At 39.0% G+C, this 23,223-nt stretch overlaps 1 protein-coding gene across 1 annotated transcript in view; it reads right to left on the bottom strand.

The window, feature by feature from the left end:
- The window catches only part of LOC142489932 (glycoprotein-N-acetylgalactosamine 3-beta-galactosyltransferase 1-like), a 16,045-nt gene extending 1,457 nt beyond the window's left edge, over positions 1-14,588 (bottom strand). Inside the window, exons 1-3 of the mRNA XM_075591581.1 lie at positions 14,293-14,588; positions 3,157-3,357; positions 1,687-2,348 (exon numbers count right to left, since the gene is read on the bottom strand). Coding sequence (XP_075447696.1) covers positions 1,687-2,348; positions 3,157-3,355 — 861 coding nt within the window. The 5' untranslated portion in view covers positions 3,356-3,357; positions 14,293-14,588. The remainder of the gene's footprint in view (positions 1-1,686; positions 2,349-3,156; positions 3,358-14,292) is intronic.
- Positions 14,589-23,223: the final 8,635 nt, after the last annotated feature.

Raw genomic sequence — 23,223 nt, 5'->3', positions numbered from 1 at the left:
CCATTGCGTATGTTAATGCGGGGTATGCCTGTATATATATATATATATATATATATATATATATATATATATATATATATATGTTTTAAAAATACCCTGAATGGACCGACTTCAAACATGACAAATTTAGAAATAAGTGAAAAAATTAAATAAAAAATATAAATAGTAGCATCTGTACTTGCAGTGCACAGAGGGAATAACTAGCCAATAGGACAGAGTGCAAATGACACTCTCCCTATGCCTTTAATGTTAGTGATGTAAATAAGGAAGGGACATTGGTCACAACAAAGAAAACCATAAGGTTTAAATAAAAGCTAAATGATATTGTAAATCACAAAACAGCAACCTGAATGTCATACAAATGGCTATTTAAACTTAAAAAAAAGTTACAAAAAGCATATAGTAAACAAAGAATGCATATACAAGGATGAGAGAAAAGCCCTTCTTACAAATATAGAAAGGTTTATATAGACCAGGCTGACATAGGTAGGAAAACTGAACATGTTGTCAGGAGACTTGATTACAATAGATTTTGGGATTACACTACAAGTTTATAATCACTTAAAAATGAATGGCACATCGTTTTCTTTTTTCTGACATATGTCCCTTCCTTAATTATATATAAATAAAGCTGACCCATTACTATACAATTCCCATCAACACTCCTTGAGGAAATATATTTTAGTGTAAGTCTACTAAAAATATATATTGTATGTTGGATTATGTGAAACACATATCAGTGGTAATATTTGCACAATTTAACATTCTGAGACTTCTGACATTTGAAGGACTCTCTTCCTCCTTCACCACCATGAGGGGAAAAAAGCCCTTTTCAGTGTCTAGATGGATGCAAGACATACTTAATATTTTTGCGGTACAATAACATGACATTAAGCCTACAATATGGTAATGAGATATATAATGACCATTGTTTTTGCATTCAATTATCTTTGAGGATACGCACCAACCTCAGGAAAAATAATACCTGTTACTTTTTTGGGTAACATCATGAGCCCTGATTTAATGGAGCTTTGTGAACCTAGCCATGAGTGTTTGGCACAGTGTGGGGGTGAGTAGGTCTTTGTGTAGATCTGTGTATAGCTGCTTGGGTCAACAGCTCTGTTGATTTTCACTATGGAGTATTGTTTCCAATTTGTAGGGTAATATATCAATAAGTTGACTATAGGACTTAAAGTGACTATGTCTGAGTACGTCTGGAAACCTTTGTGTTACGAGATTAAAAAGTTGGTCTCTGCATTTGTGTCAGTGACGAGTTCTGTCTGTGACTTATTTTGGTACTATGAATATTTCTAACCCTGTGTATAAGTATAAATGTGTGACCTTTTCAATGGTGTTCAACGATTTTTAATTCAAGGTGACAACTCCCAATCTTGGAAAAAACTGTAGTGTGTAGGAACAACATTTTATTTGTAGTTTATATATACAGTATTTCATAAATAAAGAAAGCTACTTTTTAAAACTACATAACCAATTGTACCAAAACGATCAGAAATAATTGTATTGGAACCATCCCCAAAGTTGCCATGTTTCAGCACAGCCTGGATTATTAATCAAAACATATAGGAAAATAGGGTTTGGGGTCTGTTCAAGATATCATTTTTGTTTGTATTTGATCTCTTTTAAAGTTCTCACCACATTCCCCTAGAAGAGATTTCATGTACTCACCTCCACAATAGGGTAGAAGCAGTAGTTCCAGTACCAAAAGCTCTTACTAAATTGCCCTATGATGTGGGACTCAGGTGAAAATGGATGGAAAGTCTCTCTTCTTTCTGTGTCCCTGGAGTCTCCCGCTATCACCCCCATCTTCTCCATGCACTGTCCTAGTGCCAGGTCCTCCACAGAGGTTGTGTGGCTGCAGACCTTGGTGCGAAATCCTTCCACAAAGCGTTTCAAGGCTTCCTTACTCAGTACATAGCCAGCTCCTCCACTCATATAACCCTGTTTGGAGTAGGGTTTGAAACGCTTGCCAAAGTAGATAGGCTGGTCAGACGTGTAGTTGGAGAGCATCCAACGCAAATTTTCCACCACAACGTATGCGTCGTCATCAGCCTTGAGGAACCAGTCAGCCTGGTCCAAGTAGTGCTGGTGCACATATTGGAAGGCTCGGATTGTCTTCCAGTAGAGCTGATCTCGACCTTCCTTGGTACCCAAACCAATGGTGGGGAAGCTCTCATTGGTAGTGGAGCTCATAAATAAGACCACATTGCAGTGACGTGTCCAGGAGTACTTGAGGTGAATTGCTTTGGTTTGCAGGGTTTTTGGTGCAGTCAAGATCCAGCAAAGCACTCTGACCTTTTGAGAAAGGTCATTACTCACACTGCTATTACCTACAACAAGCAAATACAAAAGGTATGTAGTGAATTCAAGGCAGAGCCAATATACTACAACAACTCACTTAGGACCAGATCCGCAAAAGGGAATGGGAATGAAGGCATGGTGAAGCTTAGCACCCTTTTGTGGGTCTGTGCCGTAGCTTCAGACATAACGCATTATTTGAAGAAAAGTTTGCATACAATATTCAGATGAGTTCACGATCACCTAGGAGGAGATGTGACATATTTCGCAAACATTACTGGAGACTTCATGAATAGAGAACTAGATGAGAATATAACCTTTCCGATAATTACTACGAGACTTATAATGACACTCTCCATAGAAGGAATAGCTTCCAACGACCATGTTTTTTGTAGTTGTCTCTGTGTGTCTTAGTGATAGAGACAGATATGATTAACTAAAACTTCCTTAGTGGTACACAGTCTCTTTTTAATGGGCAGAACACACCACGGGAATCATAGAACTTTATTTTATTCATGTTACTGTATTTCCCGAGATGGAATAAGATTATGTTATGTACACAATCAACAGTGTCATGGTTCCTACGTCACCCTAAAACAGGGACATATTTGTTTGTCTATAGCTGGAAGGAATTTAGGACCCCGCCTTGTTTTGCGGTCTTTCTAAGGGTGGAGGGATAACAATGCATTACAACTTAGTGAATCCTGTCTCTACATTTTAATTTTGTCAGTAATACTACGGGCGTATTGGGATACAGATTTCACTTATGTTGTTGTTGCTACTGTATATAACTTTGGTGGAAGGAAAATGCTTGGTGGGTTATTGATGTGCTCAACTTACTTGTGAAATGAAAGTGAGAGTTGTTCAATAGACCTGATTTTTGCATGTGTTCTATGTTCTTCCATGAACGTATATGTACAGGTTGCTGCGGTTTGCCAATATCCAAGAAACTGTGGACCAAGTAGAAAGCTGTACAGAAGCCCACCAATATGCCACAGTTGAATGCCAGCCACGAGGACTTGGTATATATAAATGCCATCGCTGTAAAGGGAAAACCAGTTTATTATTTGGTGATAACCAACTAATGTTAATACAGTATGTAATCAAAGCCTGTCAGAAAAAATAAATAACAATTCTGCTATAAGGAAGATTTTAGTAACTCGTGTAAAATATATTCACAATTCATTGGTCATTACTACAATTTTCTTGTGCTTCAGAAGTATTGAAATGTCACGGTTGAGGTTGACCAGACTACTTGGAATTGCAAATACAGACAGAGCACAGAAGTTAATAAACAAGAGTTTATTCCGAAGCTAGCTTACCCTGGATGACACCTCCAGTAGTCGGTTTCGGTTCCCAGGTACAAGGGAAGTCCATCCCAGATCAACACAGTTCACATTACAGTTGGTCTCTAGATATCGAGAACAACCGTGGAGCTCTGATCAGCGTCGGCTTCTATACTTTCCCAGCCTCCATATGGAAACATGAAGAACCGGGTGCCAAACAATCAGCAGAGTCCGTTACTCTGCTGAGCCAATCAGAAGTGAGGGGGGCGTCAAGAACAGACCATTCAGGAGAAAGGTTGGAGCCAGTGACTAAGGATGGCCCTGGTGGGTGGAACTGGAACTTGGGAAATTGGAACTGACCAATGGGAACCATGCCAACGGAGCTAGGACCCGAATGCCAGTCCTAGAGTTCAGTACCAGGCCTCCCATAGGGTTAGATGCCTCACTGCGTGGGAGAGAACAATGCTCCGGCTTTGGAGTGTGTACTCTCCCAGCAGGTGTGCCTGTCTTTCCTTAGCCCCCCATTGTCCTTTAGCCCAGCACCAACACAAAGGCTAGCCCTCTGACTCATTGTGTGCCTGGTATTCAGCCATTGTTACTGGCCCAGGCACACAATGAATCACACAGAAAACCTAAATAAATTACAATAAACAGCAAATTACACAACACGGATACATAACCCTGAGTTAATATTGCCAGGGATGGAGACCATTTTCCAGCCCTGGGATAGCACATTAACCCTTGCAGTGGGTTGCCATCGTGACTGGCAGAATCACAAGGACTAGGTATCAATCCCCAATTAAATCGCTTTGAATATGGACCAAAAATGGTTCCAATATTAACAGAGTTCATTTGTTAAAGAAAACATAGGTATGGTACACTTTGATCAAAAACAGGGGAAGAGTGGTGCTCAATTGGACAAAGCCATGCAGTTTAAATTAACAGTGTCCAAAAACACTCAACGATCTACTAATAATAAAAACAAAGTAGCAAACAAATACTGCTCGCTTAAATAGGCAAACAAAACCACTTACATTTCTAAACTATTCAAAAATAAAATAAAAAGTCAGCAAGTGATCACAATGGTGAACAGGAGTGACAGTTAATAATAATGCACTTAAAAATGGGATGAATCCAGATAATAAGTCTGTGTATAGTAAAGTTCATAAAGTATATACTCCTGGTCTGCAGCTTCTCACAGGAGTTGGCTCCATGACAGTAATCTACAGGGAAAAAAAAAGAGAGAAAGAGCGCACAACCACTCATAGTGTAGTATGAATATAAAAGTGTATTCACAAAGTAGGGGCAAGTATTGCACGTATACCAAGATAAAAAGTTAAGAGCATATACAGTAGTCCAAAGACCTGTCTGCTGTGCATCGAGGAATCACCTGCTCAGCAGCAGTCATTCAGAGCTGTAACTGCATCTTGTCCTCATTCTCCTGAGTCCTAAAATCGACAAAGGAATGGACACCGTGCTCCGGAAACCCAAAAGATATTAAATGTTCTATCAACAGAAATGCACCTTGCTGACATGAGTCAGAGAGTTCTCACGCTCAGGCAATCTCGAAAATGCATACATCCTCAAAGTGTTCAGATTGCACTGGAGAGATTGGTTTCTCTAAATAATTAGGAGCTGTAGGACTACAGTCATTATGTGCACAGTCCAGATTATCACTAATAGTGTGAGGCAAAATATCCTACGTGTTTCATGGTGACGTCTCCAGCCACTTCATCAGGGAATAAAAATTGGTGTATGAAATCACAGCTTATATCATCCCAATCCATCCATATGATTGGCTGTTAGAAGCCTGCAAGGCTCATCAACCTGCTGAGGATCTGTGAGCCCATATATATCATATATCATATATATTATATCATAGAAGAGAGGGCTCTTGATTATGATGACTTTTAAAAAGATGGGACATGCTGGGTTGCTCAAAACTGATTTTAATATTCCTTGCATGTTCCCAAATCCTCCTCCTCAACTGAATTTTTGTTCTCCCAATGTATTGGGAGCCACAAGGGTATTCAAGCAAATACATTGTAGTGCAAGATATAATGTATGTCTAACAATTCTCCTGTGGATTTAGACTTAAACTTTTTCGTATCACAATGAAGCATTTTGCATGTTTTGTTACATAAAGAACAAAACAGGAGTGAAGCTCTCGTGGAATATGTGAAAAGAAGAAAAAAAACAAAATAGTGCAACACACTATAGCAAAGTGTACGGGAGGATCAATTAACCAGCGTCAAATACACTCACACACTCCAAATTCGTTTCTGCATTATGAACCAATGGTGGAATACAAGATCATGGTCTGTATATAGCCAAGGGTCAAGATGTAGCTCTGGGATAACTCAGATATGAAAAAGATAGAATGCAAACATAGCATAAATTCTATAACACCGCTTTATAGACAAAAATGTATAACATCAACGTACTCACACACTGGCTCCACAGTAGCAAATGCACAAATAATCTCCCAACTCAACAGCCTCCAGCGAAGAATCAAGCAGGCAGGTACTGGGACAACTCTCAGGGGATGTGGGATGTGGATCACTATAGGTCTACCTTGATAAAGTCCTTACGGAAGAAAGACGTAGGTGTGTTTCTTCACCGCCATTGTAAGCTAACTCAGTACATTTTCATTCATATTTGGAGTGCCCTGGAATCATTTATTCTTTCACCCTGGATCCTGGCTGTGCTCTTGCTTCTAAACGGAATCTTCTTAATCTACCTTTGAGGACTGCACGCCCTGGAGTGTCTGGACTATCCTGGCATGATACTGGCAGGTGATGGGCAATAGCCCTGATTAAATTACCCTATGGTAGTGTACCATTATTATATATATCTACTCCCTAGGAAGGAATCATCAAGGGGCCATTTATTGTGGTTGTGAGGTGGACACCATTGGGTCTTATTCTCCCCTGGGTCATTTTGTATTTTGAACTTATCTTTTATGGACATCTATGCAGCACCCTGGACACGTAAGAAGTTATTTTTACACAGAGCTAACGTGAATATGAGCACCATTTACCTTTCATCTCCACTATAGGACTAGAATGTCACTGTCCCACCCCATTATAAATATGCTCATAACTCTGATCCCACTGGAACTACATTTATTGCATTAGAAAATGTCCCTCCAAATTGGAGAGGTGGTGATAGAGTTAGAACCTTGCCTCAAAAGGAAACCTTTTGGATTTTCCAATTAGGAACTCTGCAATCTGTAGGTTTAAACATTGACATTGATCTACATTCGTTCATTGTCTAATCTGGTTGTAAATAATGTAATTATACTCCTGTCTAATCTTCCCTGCGCCAATCTTAACTATCATTTTGGGTCTAATTGGATTTATTTATATTCACTGATTTTATTTTTTGACTATTTTCTTTTAGGTTCTTGGATGTTTATAAACCGTTTAATAACTAGTTTATGGTACTATATTACACTTTAGTCTAGTATGTGCCTATTGCATCCATTTTCTGTGTCTAATTCCCTCTTTTCATTGATTTAGATCTCCTATACTAGTGTCCACTGCTCTTTGTCATCTTTGTTGATAAAGTTGTGTTTAGTGTTCATTGTTCACTATGCTTTGTCGATCAAGTTTTGTTTGTTGTCAAGATTAGCATATTCTTTGTCGTGACGCATCTGACGTCATGACCCATGCGGCTCACGATGTCACGATCGATACGACAGCGAGCGAATTCCAAGCTATTTAAAACTGACTTTTTGGAAATTTGAATATTGACCCAGAGGAAGCTGATTACCCGGTGAAACACGTAGGACAGATGATTTTGCGCTTCTGAGTCTGAGAGGACTCTGTTAAGCCTGCATCCACATCCCTGAGAGTTGTCCCAGTACCTGACTGCTTGATTCTTCGCTGGAGGCTGCTGAGTGGGGAGATTATTTGTGCATTTGCTGCTGGTGGAGCCTGTGAGCTCAGAACGCTTTATCTTAATGTACAGTGTGTGAGTTCATTGATTTTATATATTCTAGCCCAAGGCCACTCTGGCAAGTGAGCAGGATAAGATAGCTAAACTCATCTCCTTTAAATGTACACAGAGTGCTTCTATTTTCTGTCACTTTTATTGGAGGGGGTATACAGAGGGTACAAAAATAGCTGGCATGTTACATTTGTGGGGAGAAAGCTAAACCAACTCATTGGGGGAAAGGGGCGTTGCAAAGGCAAACTGCTGGGAAACCACAAGGGGTAGCAATATTGTTGCAACTACACTGAGGAGCAATGGCTGCCTCAGAACAGAGAAACCAAACATGCAGAGAAGTTCCAGGACATTACTCGTTTGTGTCTATAAAGCGATGTTATAGAATTATGCTACAGTATGTTGGCATTCTATCTTTTTCATATCTGAGTTATCCCAGAGCTACATCTTGACCCTTGCCTATATACAAACCATCATCTTGTATTCCACCATTGGTTCCTAATGCTGAAAAGAATTTGAAGTGTGTGAATGCATTTAACGCTGGTTAATTGATCCTCCAAAACACTTTCAATACACAATACATTCTGTGTTGCACTATTTTGTGTTTTTTCTTCTTCTCACATATTCCACGAGAGTTGCGCTCCTGTTTTGTTCTTTATTCTGTGTTTTTGACCCGGGAAAGGTTTTTTTGGAGCAGCGCCTCACATTTAACAAATGGGTTGTATTTTTCTTTACAATTAAATTTGATCACTTAATATCAAGTCACTTTTATCACCTGCACTAGAAATAAGGTTTTGCGCTGAAACACTTTTTTCTTTCACGGTGCATACAGCTCAACCCCTTTCTAACGCTGTGCTTGGGGTCCAAAGAATCACATCACGTTATAAGCGGATCGCGTTAGAAATAATGTATCATTGTGTGCATTGTACAATAAAGTATTTAAGATACCAATAATCGTGTTGTAAAGTATTCATGAATACAAAAATTGGGAGCCAAGGTTGCATCGCGTTATAAGCGGATTCACGTTGTAACGGATCGCGTTATAACGGGGTTGAGCTATATTTTGTTATACTGTATGCATAGAAAACACCTTTTTGTCTGTAGACTCTTGCCCAAAGGTAGTTGTCGGGATAGTTGTATCTGTTTTACTATCCTTAGTATAAATCATCACTACTCTACTAGTCATCACGGTATTGTAAACATTATATTTAAAATTGTTTTTGAGACATTCAGGTGTATCCTTGTTGGTTTTCTGCAACATAAATAGCTCCCTTTGGGCATTAAAGCCATTATCTCTTGATGAATGAAGGTCAGATATAGTAACGATGACGTTGATTTTATTATTATTTTTGTGTAATTATTATTTTTACATGTATCTTGATTTAAATAATACATTTAGTTAGATTCACAAATGGCCTTAATTTCATATGTCATGTTATGTAATAAAATGTGTATTTTAATTAGGTTTGGGTAACATACTGTTGCACGTCCCCCCACCTACTGGTTTGGTTGTCAGTGTTATCAGCTGGTTGATGAGCCTTTCAGGCTTCTGACATCCAATCATATGGGTGGCTTGGGGTGATATAAGCTGTTTTATTACCCGATGAAGTGGAGGCGTTGCCACGAAATGCGTAGGATTTTTTGCCTCACACTATTAGTGACAATATCGACTGTGCACATACTGAAGTCCTACAGCTCCTAACTATTTATAGGAACCAATCTTTCCAGTACAATCTGGACATTTTGATCAGGACATACAGTACAGGCATACCCCGCATTAACATACGCAATGGGACCGAAGCATGTATGTAAAGCGAAAATGTACTTAAAGTGAAGCACTACCTTTTCCCCACTTATCGATGCATGTACTTTACTGCAATCGTCATATACGTGCAAAAGTGATATACATAACGCATTTGTAACAGGCTGTATAGCCTCCCCGCTTGCGCACAGCTTTGGTACAGGTAGGGAGCCGGTATTGCTGTTCAGGACGTGCTGAGAGGCGCATGCGCAAGCTGCCATTTGCCTATTGGGCGATATGTCCTTACTCGCGTGTGTACTTAAAGTGAGTGTCCTTAAACCGGATGCATTTATGTATGCATTTTCGATATTGCCTGAGCGTAAGAACTGTCTGACTGATGTCAGCAAGGCGCGTTTCTATTGATAGAACCTTTAATATCTTCTGGGTTTTCGGAACACCTCGTCGGTTGGGACTGAGAAGAATGAGGACAAGATGTAGTTACAGCCCCTGAGTGACTGCCGCTGTTCTGGTGATTCCCTGACGCGCAGCAGACAGGCTGAGTCTTTGCACTGCAGTATATGCGCTTAACTTTTTATCTTGGTGTACATGGAATATTTACCCCAATTTTGAGAATAGAGTTTTTTATATTCATCCTACACAATGAGTGGTTGTGCGCTCTCTTTCTCTCTTTTTTCAAGATACAACTTTGAATTACATTAAAAACATGCAACAATTGAGCAAAGGACAAGAACTACGTGTATCTTTCTCGGTAAACCAGAAGATACTACTAGCCCAGAGAAGCTCACACATGCAAAGCCCCTTTAACTTAGAAAAGTGAAATCCTAAAAACACATTGTAGCTCCAAAATTGTGGCTTAATTTGCATAGTATTCGCACCAATGCCGGAACATTTGAACCCTACACTATTTAAAGGAGCAAAAACTGAGTTAATGTTAGGTTACACACTATTTAGGTTACTTTAGGTTAGTACTATACTAAATAGGCTAATGTAGTGGACTGTAGCTGGGTCTAAGAAGACAGTACTTGGAGTTAATCAATTACTGAAATGTTCCCCTGAAACATATAGGTTTTTTAGTACAGTACAGTATATCCCCATTAGATCCAAACGGAGAACCAATGTACAGTGAGAGTACAGTGGCATGGGAGAGAGGCATGGTGGGCATGAGACAAAGAAGGTGGGCATAAGGGAAGAGGAGGCATATGTGCCATGTGTGAAAAGAAATAAAAGGGAAGTAACATTTAAGGTAATTGGAGGAAGTGTAATAACGTTCGTACTTAGCATTGACTGTTTCTTACGTATTGTTTTGAATATTTTTATTCAAATGCCGCATTGTGGCTTGTGACTTTGCCATCTCATTGGTTGCCCATCACTGATTTAACGTAGGATTGCATATTTATTATATATGCATCTCAAATATTAAAGTGGCAAAAAATCAAGTTATTTGTGAATCCAAGTTATTCATGTTATCACACACATACAAATACAGAACGCCAGTAAAGTGACTTTTCAATTGATTAAGTAACGTGTAGTAAAACCTTGAAAGGGCAGTGTGTGAAAGAAAAAAAAAGTGTGAATTTAATGTGGTAATTTTACTTACAATTGGGTGACTTGTACTAATAAAATACTGCAAAAAGTGGCCAAAAGGCGTCACCAGCTCCTAAATATGATTCAAATGTTATACATCAATAGCTACAAAACTAAAATCATGCATCTCTTATGGCCCTATAATTACCCATATTTACAAAGCAGTGTTATTCTAAAAGACACATTCCACAACACGAAAACGCATGGCAGCCTTGTCAAGTCAATGGGCCACAGTTTCTTCCAGCAATGGAATAGCACGTCTTACTAAATATAACCCAATGAATTTTACATTCTGAACTAATAGGCATTTACCTGCATATACCCTTACATAAGAAGACCATTCTAGGCTACAAAATGTAAACCATTAGGCCCGTTCTATAGTGCCGGGCGCGTGCTACACCGTGCGCGCGGAATTTTAGTTGGCTGACGTTAGTCAGCCTTTCTATAATGGCGCCACGTGCGCGCACGGCAAGGAGGGTAGAACCGGCCGACAGGGAGAAAGAAGAAGAAAAAAGAAAGAAATCGCGCCGCTACCGCCGCTGAAAGTGTGTGTGTGTGTGTGTGTGTGAGTGTGTGTGTGTGTATGTGTGTGTGTACAACGTATTAAAAAAAATACAGGTTTTATTTATTTATTTTAAAACACACACACACACCTATATATATATATATATATATATATATATAGGTATCAGTACCGTGTTAGCCGAGCTTCAATAATCAAAAAATAAATAGATGATACCGTTCTGTGGCTAACGAAATGCTTTTATTTGTGCGAGCTTTCGAGATACACTGATCTCTTCTTCCGGCGATGTTACAATGAATGAAGTAAGCAAAAGCTATACTATAAACAGTGTCTATTGGAATGTTATCTGTGCTGGTCCGTCCCCCGGTGTGGATGTGTTTTATGGCAGGAGGTGTCAAAAGGTTCCTGAAAGCAAGTGATAAAAGAGTGTGTATGTGTATCAGTGTGAATAAAAATGAATGGAGAGCCCACAGTATATACAGTGCTTTACAAAAGGTGTGTGTGGAGTGGGAGTGGATATAAATGGTGTGGGTGGGTGTGGAACATACACATACACACTGTCGCGCACAGTATATACACAAAACGTGCGCGGCACTTGCACGCGCCTTCGCACAGGCACCCGCGCGTGCACGGCCGCACACATTACATAACAGCCCTTACATGGGCTGTAATTGCTTACTCTAAGCTCACTGCTTGCTGGAGTCAGGGGATTGCAATTTGTTTAAGACATAAATCCTGGCCTGATAACACCCTGCTTAAATGTAGTAGTTACACTGGTATTTTTAGATTTTGATTAAATGCATTAGGCAAGTCAGTTACAATTAAGCCTCATAATACAGAGCTAATACAGGGACATTGGTATCTACAGCTAATCTATTTTGAATGTATATACAGTATGGGAGGAGGCTCCAGATGTCTTGCCAACGTGGCTACCTAGAATTTATTCTCTCTATATTCCTGCCTATTCGTTTTCTCCAGAAGGTAAACTTGGATCCTCTTTAAAAAGAAATATCAATCTAAAACGGAACTTTCTTTGTAAAATATTCTAAATCAAAAAACATATTTACCTTTTTTTCTGATATACGTAGTTTTACATTTTTAGACTAAATAAATTATGACACGGTGTAATATGTCATGTGTTGTTGTTCATCTCAGGTTGTATTTACCTAATTTTAAGACCTGCTAAGGAACAGATGAGTGTTATTATGTCCTGATATGTAAAACCATAGAATTCAAAGAGGGTGTGCTTTCTTTTTCCCACAACTGTATATACGTAATAAAACAAGAAAAGAAAGTAAATTGTGCTAACAAACTTCAGATGCAATGAATAAAAATTGTAATACATGCAGATGTTCAAAATCTAATGAAATGCAGTGGGCCAATGTGATCCTTAGCTCAATATGTGAAAACCTGTGATAAGGGTGGTGATGTTAGTGACGTTACAGGGTCGTGTGATTGCTATACAGGCTTATACCATTCAGCATTGCTGTAAGTAGGGTTTCAGTTTTAGCCCTACTGGATGCCATCACTTTATTAGTGTGTTCCCTGCCCAACAAGCAAGTGTTTGTTGTTTTTATGTGTATTTTTTAATTATATATTAAATTACTGTTTATATTTGTACACTATATCAGTGATCTGTTGTTTGTATTTAGTTGCACTATGATCTTTTTTCTCTTTTTTTCTTCTCTTTTATGTTGTGGTCTTATATGTTTGTTTGTTTGAGATTGCATTGAGGACACTTCCATGGAACTCATCCCAACCCTTTGAATTGGACTACATTTGGTCAGATCATTTCTTTTGGCGCCGGTTTATTTTTATTAATTGTGTTTTTATTTGGTTTGTGTCACCCATTGTTCCTGGCAGCCTTTGCCTAATATTTTAGGAGTCTATATATATTTATTAGTTGTTTAATTGACACTAATTTTTGTAATTTTAGCAATAGCGCTGTTCCCACTGCCCTTTCCCTTAATATATGTTTTAAGTCAATCTATTAAAAGTTACATTTTACACCCAGTGGAGTGCAGTTTAGTGAATTCTTTTAGGGGCACAATCACTTTGTGTTTCCATTCCCCCCCTTTTTCTAGGTCAGCAACCCTGCCTTTCATCATTGTCACCCAGCATACAGTGCTTCCACTGCAGCATGGGATTCTGGGAAATGACATGTATATATATATATAATATAATATAAATATATATAATATGTAGAGTTAGGGCACACAATAACAGTAATAATCAAAAAGATTGGAGCAGGTGATACTGCTAACATACTAAACTGTACTATATAGAAGAATACAAAAAGCAGGCACACCAAGTGGGACAATTGATGTCATTACAAGCTCAACGTTTTGTCTTCCCAATGGAGCTATTGAAAATGGCTCCACTGGGAAAACGCAATGTTGTGCTATTAAAGACACATTTATTGTACCATTTGGTGTGCCTGCTTTTTGTACCGTGATAGATAGATAGATATGTAACTATGGCCCACAAAAGGGGGCTAAGCTTTAGCATACCTTTACTTCTATGCATGAATTGGAGTTAAGATGTGCTTAGCACCCCTTTGTGGATATGGGGGTCTAAGTATATTATCGCCAAGTATATATTAATGGTAAGATGGTAGCTTAACAAAAAATAAAAACAATGCAATGTAAACGACTAGGGGTAGATCCAAAAAGCTCTGTTAAATCAGGGCAACTAAAGTGATAATAACCAAATATTTAAAGGAGTTTATTAGCTTCTCTGCGTTTAACAAAGATCCACAAAGCTAAATATATGGAAAAACAACACTTGCTAGGGCCGTCATTTGCATATGGCTAATGCAGTGTTTGCCAGCTAACATCGGGATAAAAACACCCCCGGCGCAAGCTGCCACTTACGCTGCCTCGCGTTGTTCTTATTCTCATATTCAAAGGAAGGTGTCCGATATAAATTGCAGTGCGTATTCTTTAGAATTTCCGAGGCGCCCAGGTTCACATAGAAGAAATAAATCACAAGATAGTGTAACTCGTGTGAAGACACCTAGACATATGGATAATGTTTAGTCTGTATTGTACACTCACATTTCAAATGTGAAAATCAAGTGTACAGTAGTACATAAAAGAAGTAGATCATGTAGTTTTCAAAGGGCAGTATTCTGAAACTCTACTCCTCTAAGAGATTAGAAAATAGGAGAGCACACAGTATAAAACTATTTGAGATAAGCAATATACATGCTAATGCACTCCTGAGACGTCTCACAAATAAAGGCCTGTCACAGGGGGAAACCTGTTACCAACAGCAAGCGTTGTTGGGTGTTGGTCAGCAAAGGTTAATCCCTGTCTGGAGGAGGCAGGAGAATTGAAGAGTCCGGCTGAGCTAGTAGAGGATTAAAAATTAAAAACTCTACGCGTTTCACCTTCCTTAGTTTCTTCAGGAAGGTGAAACGCATAGAGTGACGCTGACAGACGATTCACACCGCCGACCGGAAACCCTGGATCCTGCTGACGACATATCCGGAACTGCTGAGACGTAGCCGTGAGGCACACGCCAAACAGAGGGTTGATTCCAGGGGAAGCAGAAAGTATATCTAACTGCAGCCGAGATCGATTGTGTGATCTAATTGCGTGTAATCATTCAACATCATGTGAGTGTATTGTATTATACTTACCATTTTTATATAAAATACTACAGTCCGCACTATGCCCAGTTTTTTGTTTAATTACTAAATTTTACCAGCGCATATACCATTGCTGATGCTGACTAACATCCCCATCGCAGTCGGCGATTCATCACTTAAAGAAACCATTACGTACATCAATAGACCCTCACATTTGTGAGTATTCCATCTATAGACCTAAAGAAGAAATCCACGTCACTTGTATTTAACAATACTGCACTATCAGACATTTATTTTCTGTTTTCACATGTTTGCGCTTCCCAACAACCACAACTTCATCTACTCTTTATGGGATTGAGAGAGCAATCCTGCACTGGGTCACAGCAGCATTCAACGAATTTGTTTGTATAACAATTATTGTTTTAACACTATTTGCACTGAATTAAGATTGATGCACAATTATTATTTTGAGCGCCACTATGGATAATTATCTTCTCACTTATATGTAGTTAGGGCATTTGTATTAACCCCTTGTCTACCATGGATAAGTGTTGACATGGTCCACACCTCATTTGCAGATCATTAACACTAACGGCCGTTGAAGTTAACTGCAGTCAATCTTAGCTGTAAGACAGCACCCAACGCATAGTTACTGTGTTTTGAAGATCCCTGTTAGCACTTCACGAGACATTAACTGAAGTTAACACGGATCTGCCTCTTAGTGACTTTCGATTGTAAATTGGTGGTTGCTCTGCATTTTCTGCAGTTTACATTTTATGCCTTTGTGATATTATAGTAGTCCTCCATGTTTAAAATTTTTTGCTTGCTGCCCGTTTGGTGAATTATTGGCAAAAACTAGTAGTCAGGAGCAATCGATAATAAAGAATAAGGTTTTGTAAAAATGCAACAGTAATATATGAAAACAGATTACGTGTGAAAGGGTGCAGTGGAATTGGAATCATATAGGAAGTACTGTGCAGTATGTCAGCACATAATGGGAGTGACATGATTGATTGATAAAGAGACATGCAAACACTGATTGTGAAACAAAAACAGGGAGAGGTCATATAATTACAATATGCAGTTGGCTGTGCTCCCTTCTCAAGTACATATGTTAAGTGTCTGTGGAGTTAATATGGTGTTGAACAGGGAATAAAGAATTGATTTAAACACTTTAGCAAACCCACTACAGCTGTGAGAACATGTTTTTTTTATATGCACTGACCATGTATGCACAACTTTAACACTATTACTTTATAAGCTCCTTCTAACCTTCTGTGCTACACTGCCTTCTCAGACCTGATTTATATATCAGCTCTTTGGAAGTGTTAAAAAGAAAGAAAACAACCCATGTCATAACGCAGAGAAAACGCTTATGGGTATTTTAATCACAGTTAATGGTGTTAAAACCAATGTATATCAATAAAAACAGGTACAAATATATAGAATATAGGTAATATATGGGCAGCAGTAGGAAAAAATATAGAAATAGTTGGCGAATGAGAAGAAGAAAAAAAAAGGAATAGTCACTTTGAGTAATTGCTGAACTAAGCTCTTGCTGCTTTACATAGGGGACATCTTTGACCACAAGAATTATGACGTAAAGAATACCTAGAAGAAAGTGCAAAGAAATGCCTCCATGGTGAAATAAGTTTGGGATTTTAATGGATAAAATAATAATTAAAATACACAGTGCATGCGAGCAAAGAATGACTTGTCCTTCTCCTTTCCTCCTACGCATTTCACTAGAACACAGCTAGCTTCTTCAGGGATGTAAGGTATCTCATATCCTCCAATACCTGGAAATTCTCTCCTCCTACCTTTCTCTCCCTACCACCTGCACTTTATCCTAATATGACCTCCCTATTTCTGTTTTCTCACTCCTTTTGTAAACTTTTCTACTCTCTCCATCCTCCCAACATCTATTCATCTCTCCTCCCATCCACCTTTGCCTGTACCAAGACACTGCACCATTATTTAAATATCTCTATCTCCGCTACTTCTGTACACCTCAAAAAGCACACCAGCAACTCCTCTTCTCATCTCCTTTCTCTATCTCTACTCCTTTCAAAAAACTGGATATTCAGTGAGGTCTTAGTAGAATCCAGAGAAATTTGTACTTACAAATTTCCCAAAGTACACATGTACATAAAGGTATCTTTTATCCCGAAACACCAGCTTTCACCGAGATGTATGTATGATTTATTTCAGGGACAGGTGTTTTGAGTTAATGTTTGCCTATATATCTTTGTATCTCACAGCTGATGGATCACTCTTTGACGAAGGCCTGCGAGCCGAAACGCGTCAGAGGATCCACCAGCTACTGATGTCTGTTCAATAAATTTTCTTTTAGTCACCACCTTCGTTTACCCTGTGTTCATGGCTGTGCAGCGCTATTCTTTCGGCTTGGCTGAATGATTTTTCCTATATATATATATAAAGCAGAAAATAGCCGTGTTAGTCCAGTTGCGATAGTGCAGAATAAATTAGTTCTTCAGCATTCGGTGATACCTTTTTTATTGGACTAACAATTTATGTCATAGGACAAGCTTTCGAGAATTATCCTCTCTTCTTCAGTATTGCTGACCTGAAGAAGAGAGGATAACTCTCGAAAGCTTGTCCTATGACATAAATTGTTAGTCCAATAAAAAAGGTATCACCGAATGCTGAAGAACTTATATATATATATATATATATATATATATACTGGGACCTTATCGGAATAGAACAGAAATAAAGGACATAGCGCAGGCTGTTCAAATTTTATCTTCTTAAAATACAAAGTATAAAAATGCACTCACATTATACAAAATATAATCACGCATTTAGGATATAATTTCCGCACCAACAGAACTCTGCTTCCACAATCTGTCTGGCGTGTGACGCCTGCTCTCACGTGTCTGGAAGGGAATCCCTCAGGCTGACTGGAGATCGAGCTGCAAGCAGACAGATGTCCTTGGATACGCCCACCTCTGACGTCACTCTGATCGTCACGTCTCCAGGAGGCACCTTCCAACAGCGTGGAGTCAGGAAAGGTAGTGCAGACCGGTCTCAGCTCATGTGTCCCTCTGCTCACCAATGCTGGATTACACTCTACGCGTTTCACCTATGCAGGTTTCATCAGGAGTGTTTCATGATGGTAATTGCACACTATAAGTATCCTGTCTCTGCTTCTCATTGGCTGATAATAAACCAATGGAAAGGTGTGTTATTTACCTTACTATAAGTGCCCTGTCTCTGCTTCTCATTTGCTGTTTATAAACCAATGGAAAGGTGTGTTATTTACCTTACTATATATGCTCAAAATCGAAGATGTAAACATTGAGTCACAAATGTGATAGCACAAATTAAAATTCAATGTAAGACATACAAAGAATTCCAAAATTTGGTGGACATTATAATAACATATCATATTAAAAATAATTCTAAAATATTAAGTATAAACTATAAACAATCTCTAACTACTTTAAGTTTTTATGAATAAATAAAAAATAAAATATTTTGAAATCTGGAAGAACAGAAGGAAACAGAATATTAGAAAACATATCTATTTACCTTATAGCTTCTCCCAGTGGTATGCGACATAAATGAGTCTCCTGAAACAGCACTAGATGTGCAAGCTAAACAACTCTTACAACTAAAAAAAAACTTTAGGAAGATTAAGCCATCCTGTTGTATTATCTTTCTTGGATCTCAAGGCACTAGGGGCTATCTTTCCTTTAATATTGGGTGCTTTTCTAAAAAGTACTTGTGCTGTGTTAGGTAAGTGATTTCCCAACACTGGATTATTTTTTAGCACATGCCAATGTTTATTTAGAATTCTATATATATTACCTGCTTCTTTATTGTATTGGGTAATAAATGGCACATTGTATTTTTTTTGCACTTTTGTTATTTTTGGGTTTTAGAATTTCATTTCTTGACAGAGACATAGTTTTTTCTAAAGCTTCATTTATATTATTCTTTTCATATTTTCTTTCCACAAATTTATTTGTTAGAATATTGGATTGTTCAATGAATGTTTCATTATCAGTACCATTACGTTTCAATCTCCTGTACTATCCAAATGGGATATTTTTTATACAATCCTTGTGATGACAACTAGTTTGTAGAATTAGATTATTACAATCCACGTTTTTCTCCTACCATCCTCTATATAAATAGTTAGATCTAAGAAATTTATGGTGGAATTACTCACAGTGGACGTAAATTTTCAATTCACCAAATTACAATCCAAATATTCTAAAAAATCATCTAAACTCTTGCGGGACCCTTTCCAGATGAAAATAATGTCATCAATATATCTTCACCAGGTGACCAGGTTCGCTTCCAAGCCCGCCCATGACCATATATGGTCTTGTTCCCAAACACTCATGAAGAGGTTAGCGTAGCTTGGAGCGAACCTGGTCCCCATTGCGGTCCCGCAGAGTTGTAGAAAGAAATCCCCATTGAACCAAAATACATTTTTCTTTAGGATAAAGTTAATACAGTCTATCAGGAAATCGATTTGTACTGTTTTTAATTTTCCACTTTACATTAAGATTTTTGATATTGACCTACATCCGTCATTGTGTTTGATATTTGTATAAAGAGCATTCACGTCAGTAGTGACTAAATAATATTCATTTTTCCATTCAATCTCATTCTTCAGTAGCAGAACGTCATTGGTATCTTTAAGATATGATTTTTGTTCCTTAACATATTCCTGTAAGTAACTATCTATAGATTCTGAGAGATTAGACGTTCTGCTACTGATGAATGAGATTGAATGGAAAAATTAATATTATTTAGACATATCACTTGTAGATCTAAATTCATTGTCTACCTTTTGACTTGTTCCTGTGGACTGCAATACATTGGGAAGACCATCAGACCACTACGTACCAGAGTCTTGGAACATGTGGGAAATATCAAAAGAAAGTTGGAGACACATAGTGTCTCCAAACATTTCCTCAAGTTCCATGACTCTGACCCTTCCGGATTAAGATATATGGGTATAGAATCAGTTTTACCACATTGGAGAGGTGGAGATCGCAATATAGATCTTATTAGGAGAGAATCATTCTGGATCTATCAATTAAACACCCTCAGTCCCGCTGGTTTAAATGCCGATTTTGATCTGAGTGTTTTCATTTGAATATTGATATGTTTTCTAATATTCTGTTTCCTTCTGTTCTTCCAGATTTCAAAATATTTTATTTTTTATTTATTCATAAAAACTTAAAGTAGTTAGAGATTGTTTATAGTTTATACTTAATATTTTAGAATTATTTTTAATATGATATGTTATTATAATGTCCACCAATTTTTGGAATACTTTGTATGTCTTACATTTAATTTTAATTTGTGCTATCACATTTGTGACTCAATGTTTACATCTTCGATTTTGAGCATATATAGTAAGGTAAATAACACACCTTTCCATTGGTTTATTATCAGCCAATGAGAAGCAGAGACAGGGCACTCATAGTAAGTTAAATAACACACCTTTCCATTGGTTTATTATCAGCCAATGAGAAGCAGAGACAGGGTACTTATGTGTGTAATTACCATCATGAAACACTCCTGATGAAACCTGCATAGGTGAAACGCGTAGAGTGTAATCCAGCATTGGTGAGCAGAGGGATACATGAGCTGAGACCGGTCTGCACTACCTTTCCTGACTCCACGCTGTTGGAAGGCGCCTCCTGGAGATGTGACTATCAGAGTGACGTCAGAAGTGGGCATATCCAAGGACATCTGTCTGCTTGCAGCTCGATCTCCAGCCACCCACCAGGGGGTCTCTGTTCTCTGGACCCAGTACTCCACCCTGCCCCACCCACATAGCACCCCGACACCTCTCAACATCCCTTCTCCTCTTTCATCCTACGGATTCTATGCAGACTAGTTGGCACCTTAAACATATGTCCAGGCTGACTGCATAGAGCCTTATAGCAAACACAACACACAATATAAAGTACACTTTATTAGAGAATATACTTTGGGGAACCTATACCGGTTCTGGGTGACCTGGATATTTACTGGTTATTCCCATTAACCTAGGGACCCCTTGACTGTTTCAAGGACACCTCACATCCATATGCCCCCCTTACCTTTCTGATCTGTGCTGAATCAGGGGACCCCTAGTGGTGAGTCACAAAAGCGTTTTCAGGGGAGATATTGCCTGGACATGTGCCTACATGCATCCAGGAATCAGACTTGCTACCTGGGTACATTTTTAGGGGAACTAGCAACTGTGGACCCTGACTAGCGAGGCACATTCTGACAACACTTTCTCCGCAAACCGCCCCTTGAAACTCACGACAGCAATCTCTGCTTGCTGGCACTCCTTGAAAGGTAAAAACCCATAAAATACTTTATTACCGCATAATTTAACAGTAAGGTTACACAACAGTTAGGCTCCAGAGCTGACACTTCTGAGCCCCAATATAGGGATCAGAGGTAACCAAACGGGCTTAACCTTTATTAGTGAGCCTCGTTACCCCCTCACCGTCACACACAGCATCTCATTGCCATGGCAATGTGACGTCACATTACCATGGCAACGTGATGCTATGTGCCGTCATGATGATGATATCCGCTGAGTGATTTGACGCTGGGATTGCGAAGGAGATGGAGGGCGGCACCCAGGAGGTGGCAGGGCACATGTGATTGCCAAGGGGCAGTGGATTTTGAAATCAGCTGATGCTCGCACTCTTCATCTCTTTGCTCTAACAGAAACCTGGCTCTCATAACATGACTGCTGTGGAGGCTGCTCTCTCCAATGGTGGTCTCTCTTTCTCTCACACTTCATACCCCAATAGCCGGGGTCAAGGGGTAGGTCTCATTTTCATCTCTCGCTGCCAATATCAGTTCCACCTTATCTTTATCTATTTCTATCTCTTGCTTTGAGGTTCACACCCTCCAGCATTTCTACCCTCTCTCTACATGTGGCAGTAATTTACAGACCACCTACCTCTACATCCTCTACTTTTCTCTTTGGCTTTGAATTCTGACTTTCCTTCTCTCTCCTCTGACCTCCTATCTTTTTACTGGGAGATTTCAACTGTGTTATTAATGATCACTCGTCTCCTAGGCATCTCGCCTTATCTCTTTAACCTCCTAATTTGACCTCCAATGGACCAGTTCCAGTACCCATAAGGATAGTCACGATTTAGACGTGGTCTTTACTAAAACCTCTTCCGTGTAGGATATTTCCATCTTGCCCCTTCAGCTCTCTGACCATAACCTCCTATCATTCACCACCACTCATTCCTCTCACCCCTCCTACCTTTTCTACTTGCAAGCCTCTTGGCCTTCGCACCATTAACTGTTCTGCTCTGGCATCTACACTGTACACTATCCTCTTTATTCTCACTCCTTCCTCTGAACCTCTTCCTCTTGTAAGCGCTTACAACTCTATCTTCTCCTCCACTCTTGCTCCATATGCCCCTTCTTGGCTCCAGCACACCGATCCCTCTAACACAAGGCCTTGGCAAAATTCACAAACACTCTTCCTTTGCGCCTGCACTAGCTCCTCTGAACATCTATGGAGGAAATCTCACACTCATGCTGATTTTCTGCACTATAAACTTCTCCTGTCCTGTTTTAACTCTGCTCTCTTTAAGGCCAAACAAAACTACTTTTCATCACTTATCAATACTCTGTATTTGACTCCTTCTGTCTCTGTAAATCTCCCAAATATCCTGCTCAGATTGTAAGCAGGGATTTTCTTTTCCTATTGTCTGATTTTGCTTGTTGGCTGTGTTGTAGTATAATTCCCTGTAGGGTACAGTATTGTCTCTTAGGTAACAGTACAGCTGTGGGCACTATATAAAGATATACATATAATTACATGGGGCACAAGAAGTGAGTAGACAGATGTAGCCAACATTATTGTAATCGTTAATTCATCAATGTAAGAACAAGTGTTAAATGACGCCAGGTGGCACGTCATTTCGCGCGGGTCAACATGTGTCTCAATGGCGCCATGTCAAAACTTAAAATAATTGACGCTCCAGCTTTGACAAGGAGTGTTGCATTAATGGGTGCAATAACGTTGTCTACATCTCTATAGATACAAAACCATGGGACTCTGTGATAAGACAACAGTTGTCCTGCTCTGGGATGCCACCCTCTCAGCACTTTCCTCTTTCCAAATGTTCCCCCACATATTTTGGTTCAGTTTTAACAAATGCTGCGTCAGAGTCAAGCACAGAGGACTGTAAAATTA

This window comes from Ascaphus truei, chromosome 3 (genome assembly GCF_040206685.1).
Source record: "Ascaphus truei isolate aAscTru1 chromosome 3, aAscTru1.hap1, whole genome shotgun sequence".
Lineage (NCBI taxonomy): Eukaryota > Metazoa > Chordata > Amphibia > Anura > Ascaphidae > Ascaphus > Ascaphus truei.
Note: the sequence above shows the minus strand (reverse complement) of the source record. Positions and strands in the feature narration are given on the sequence as shown.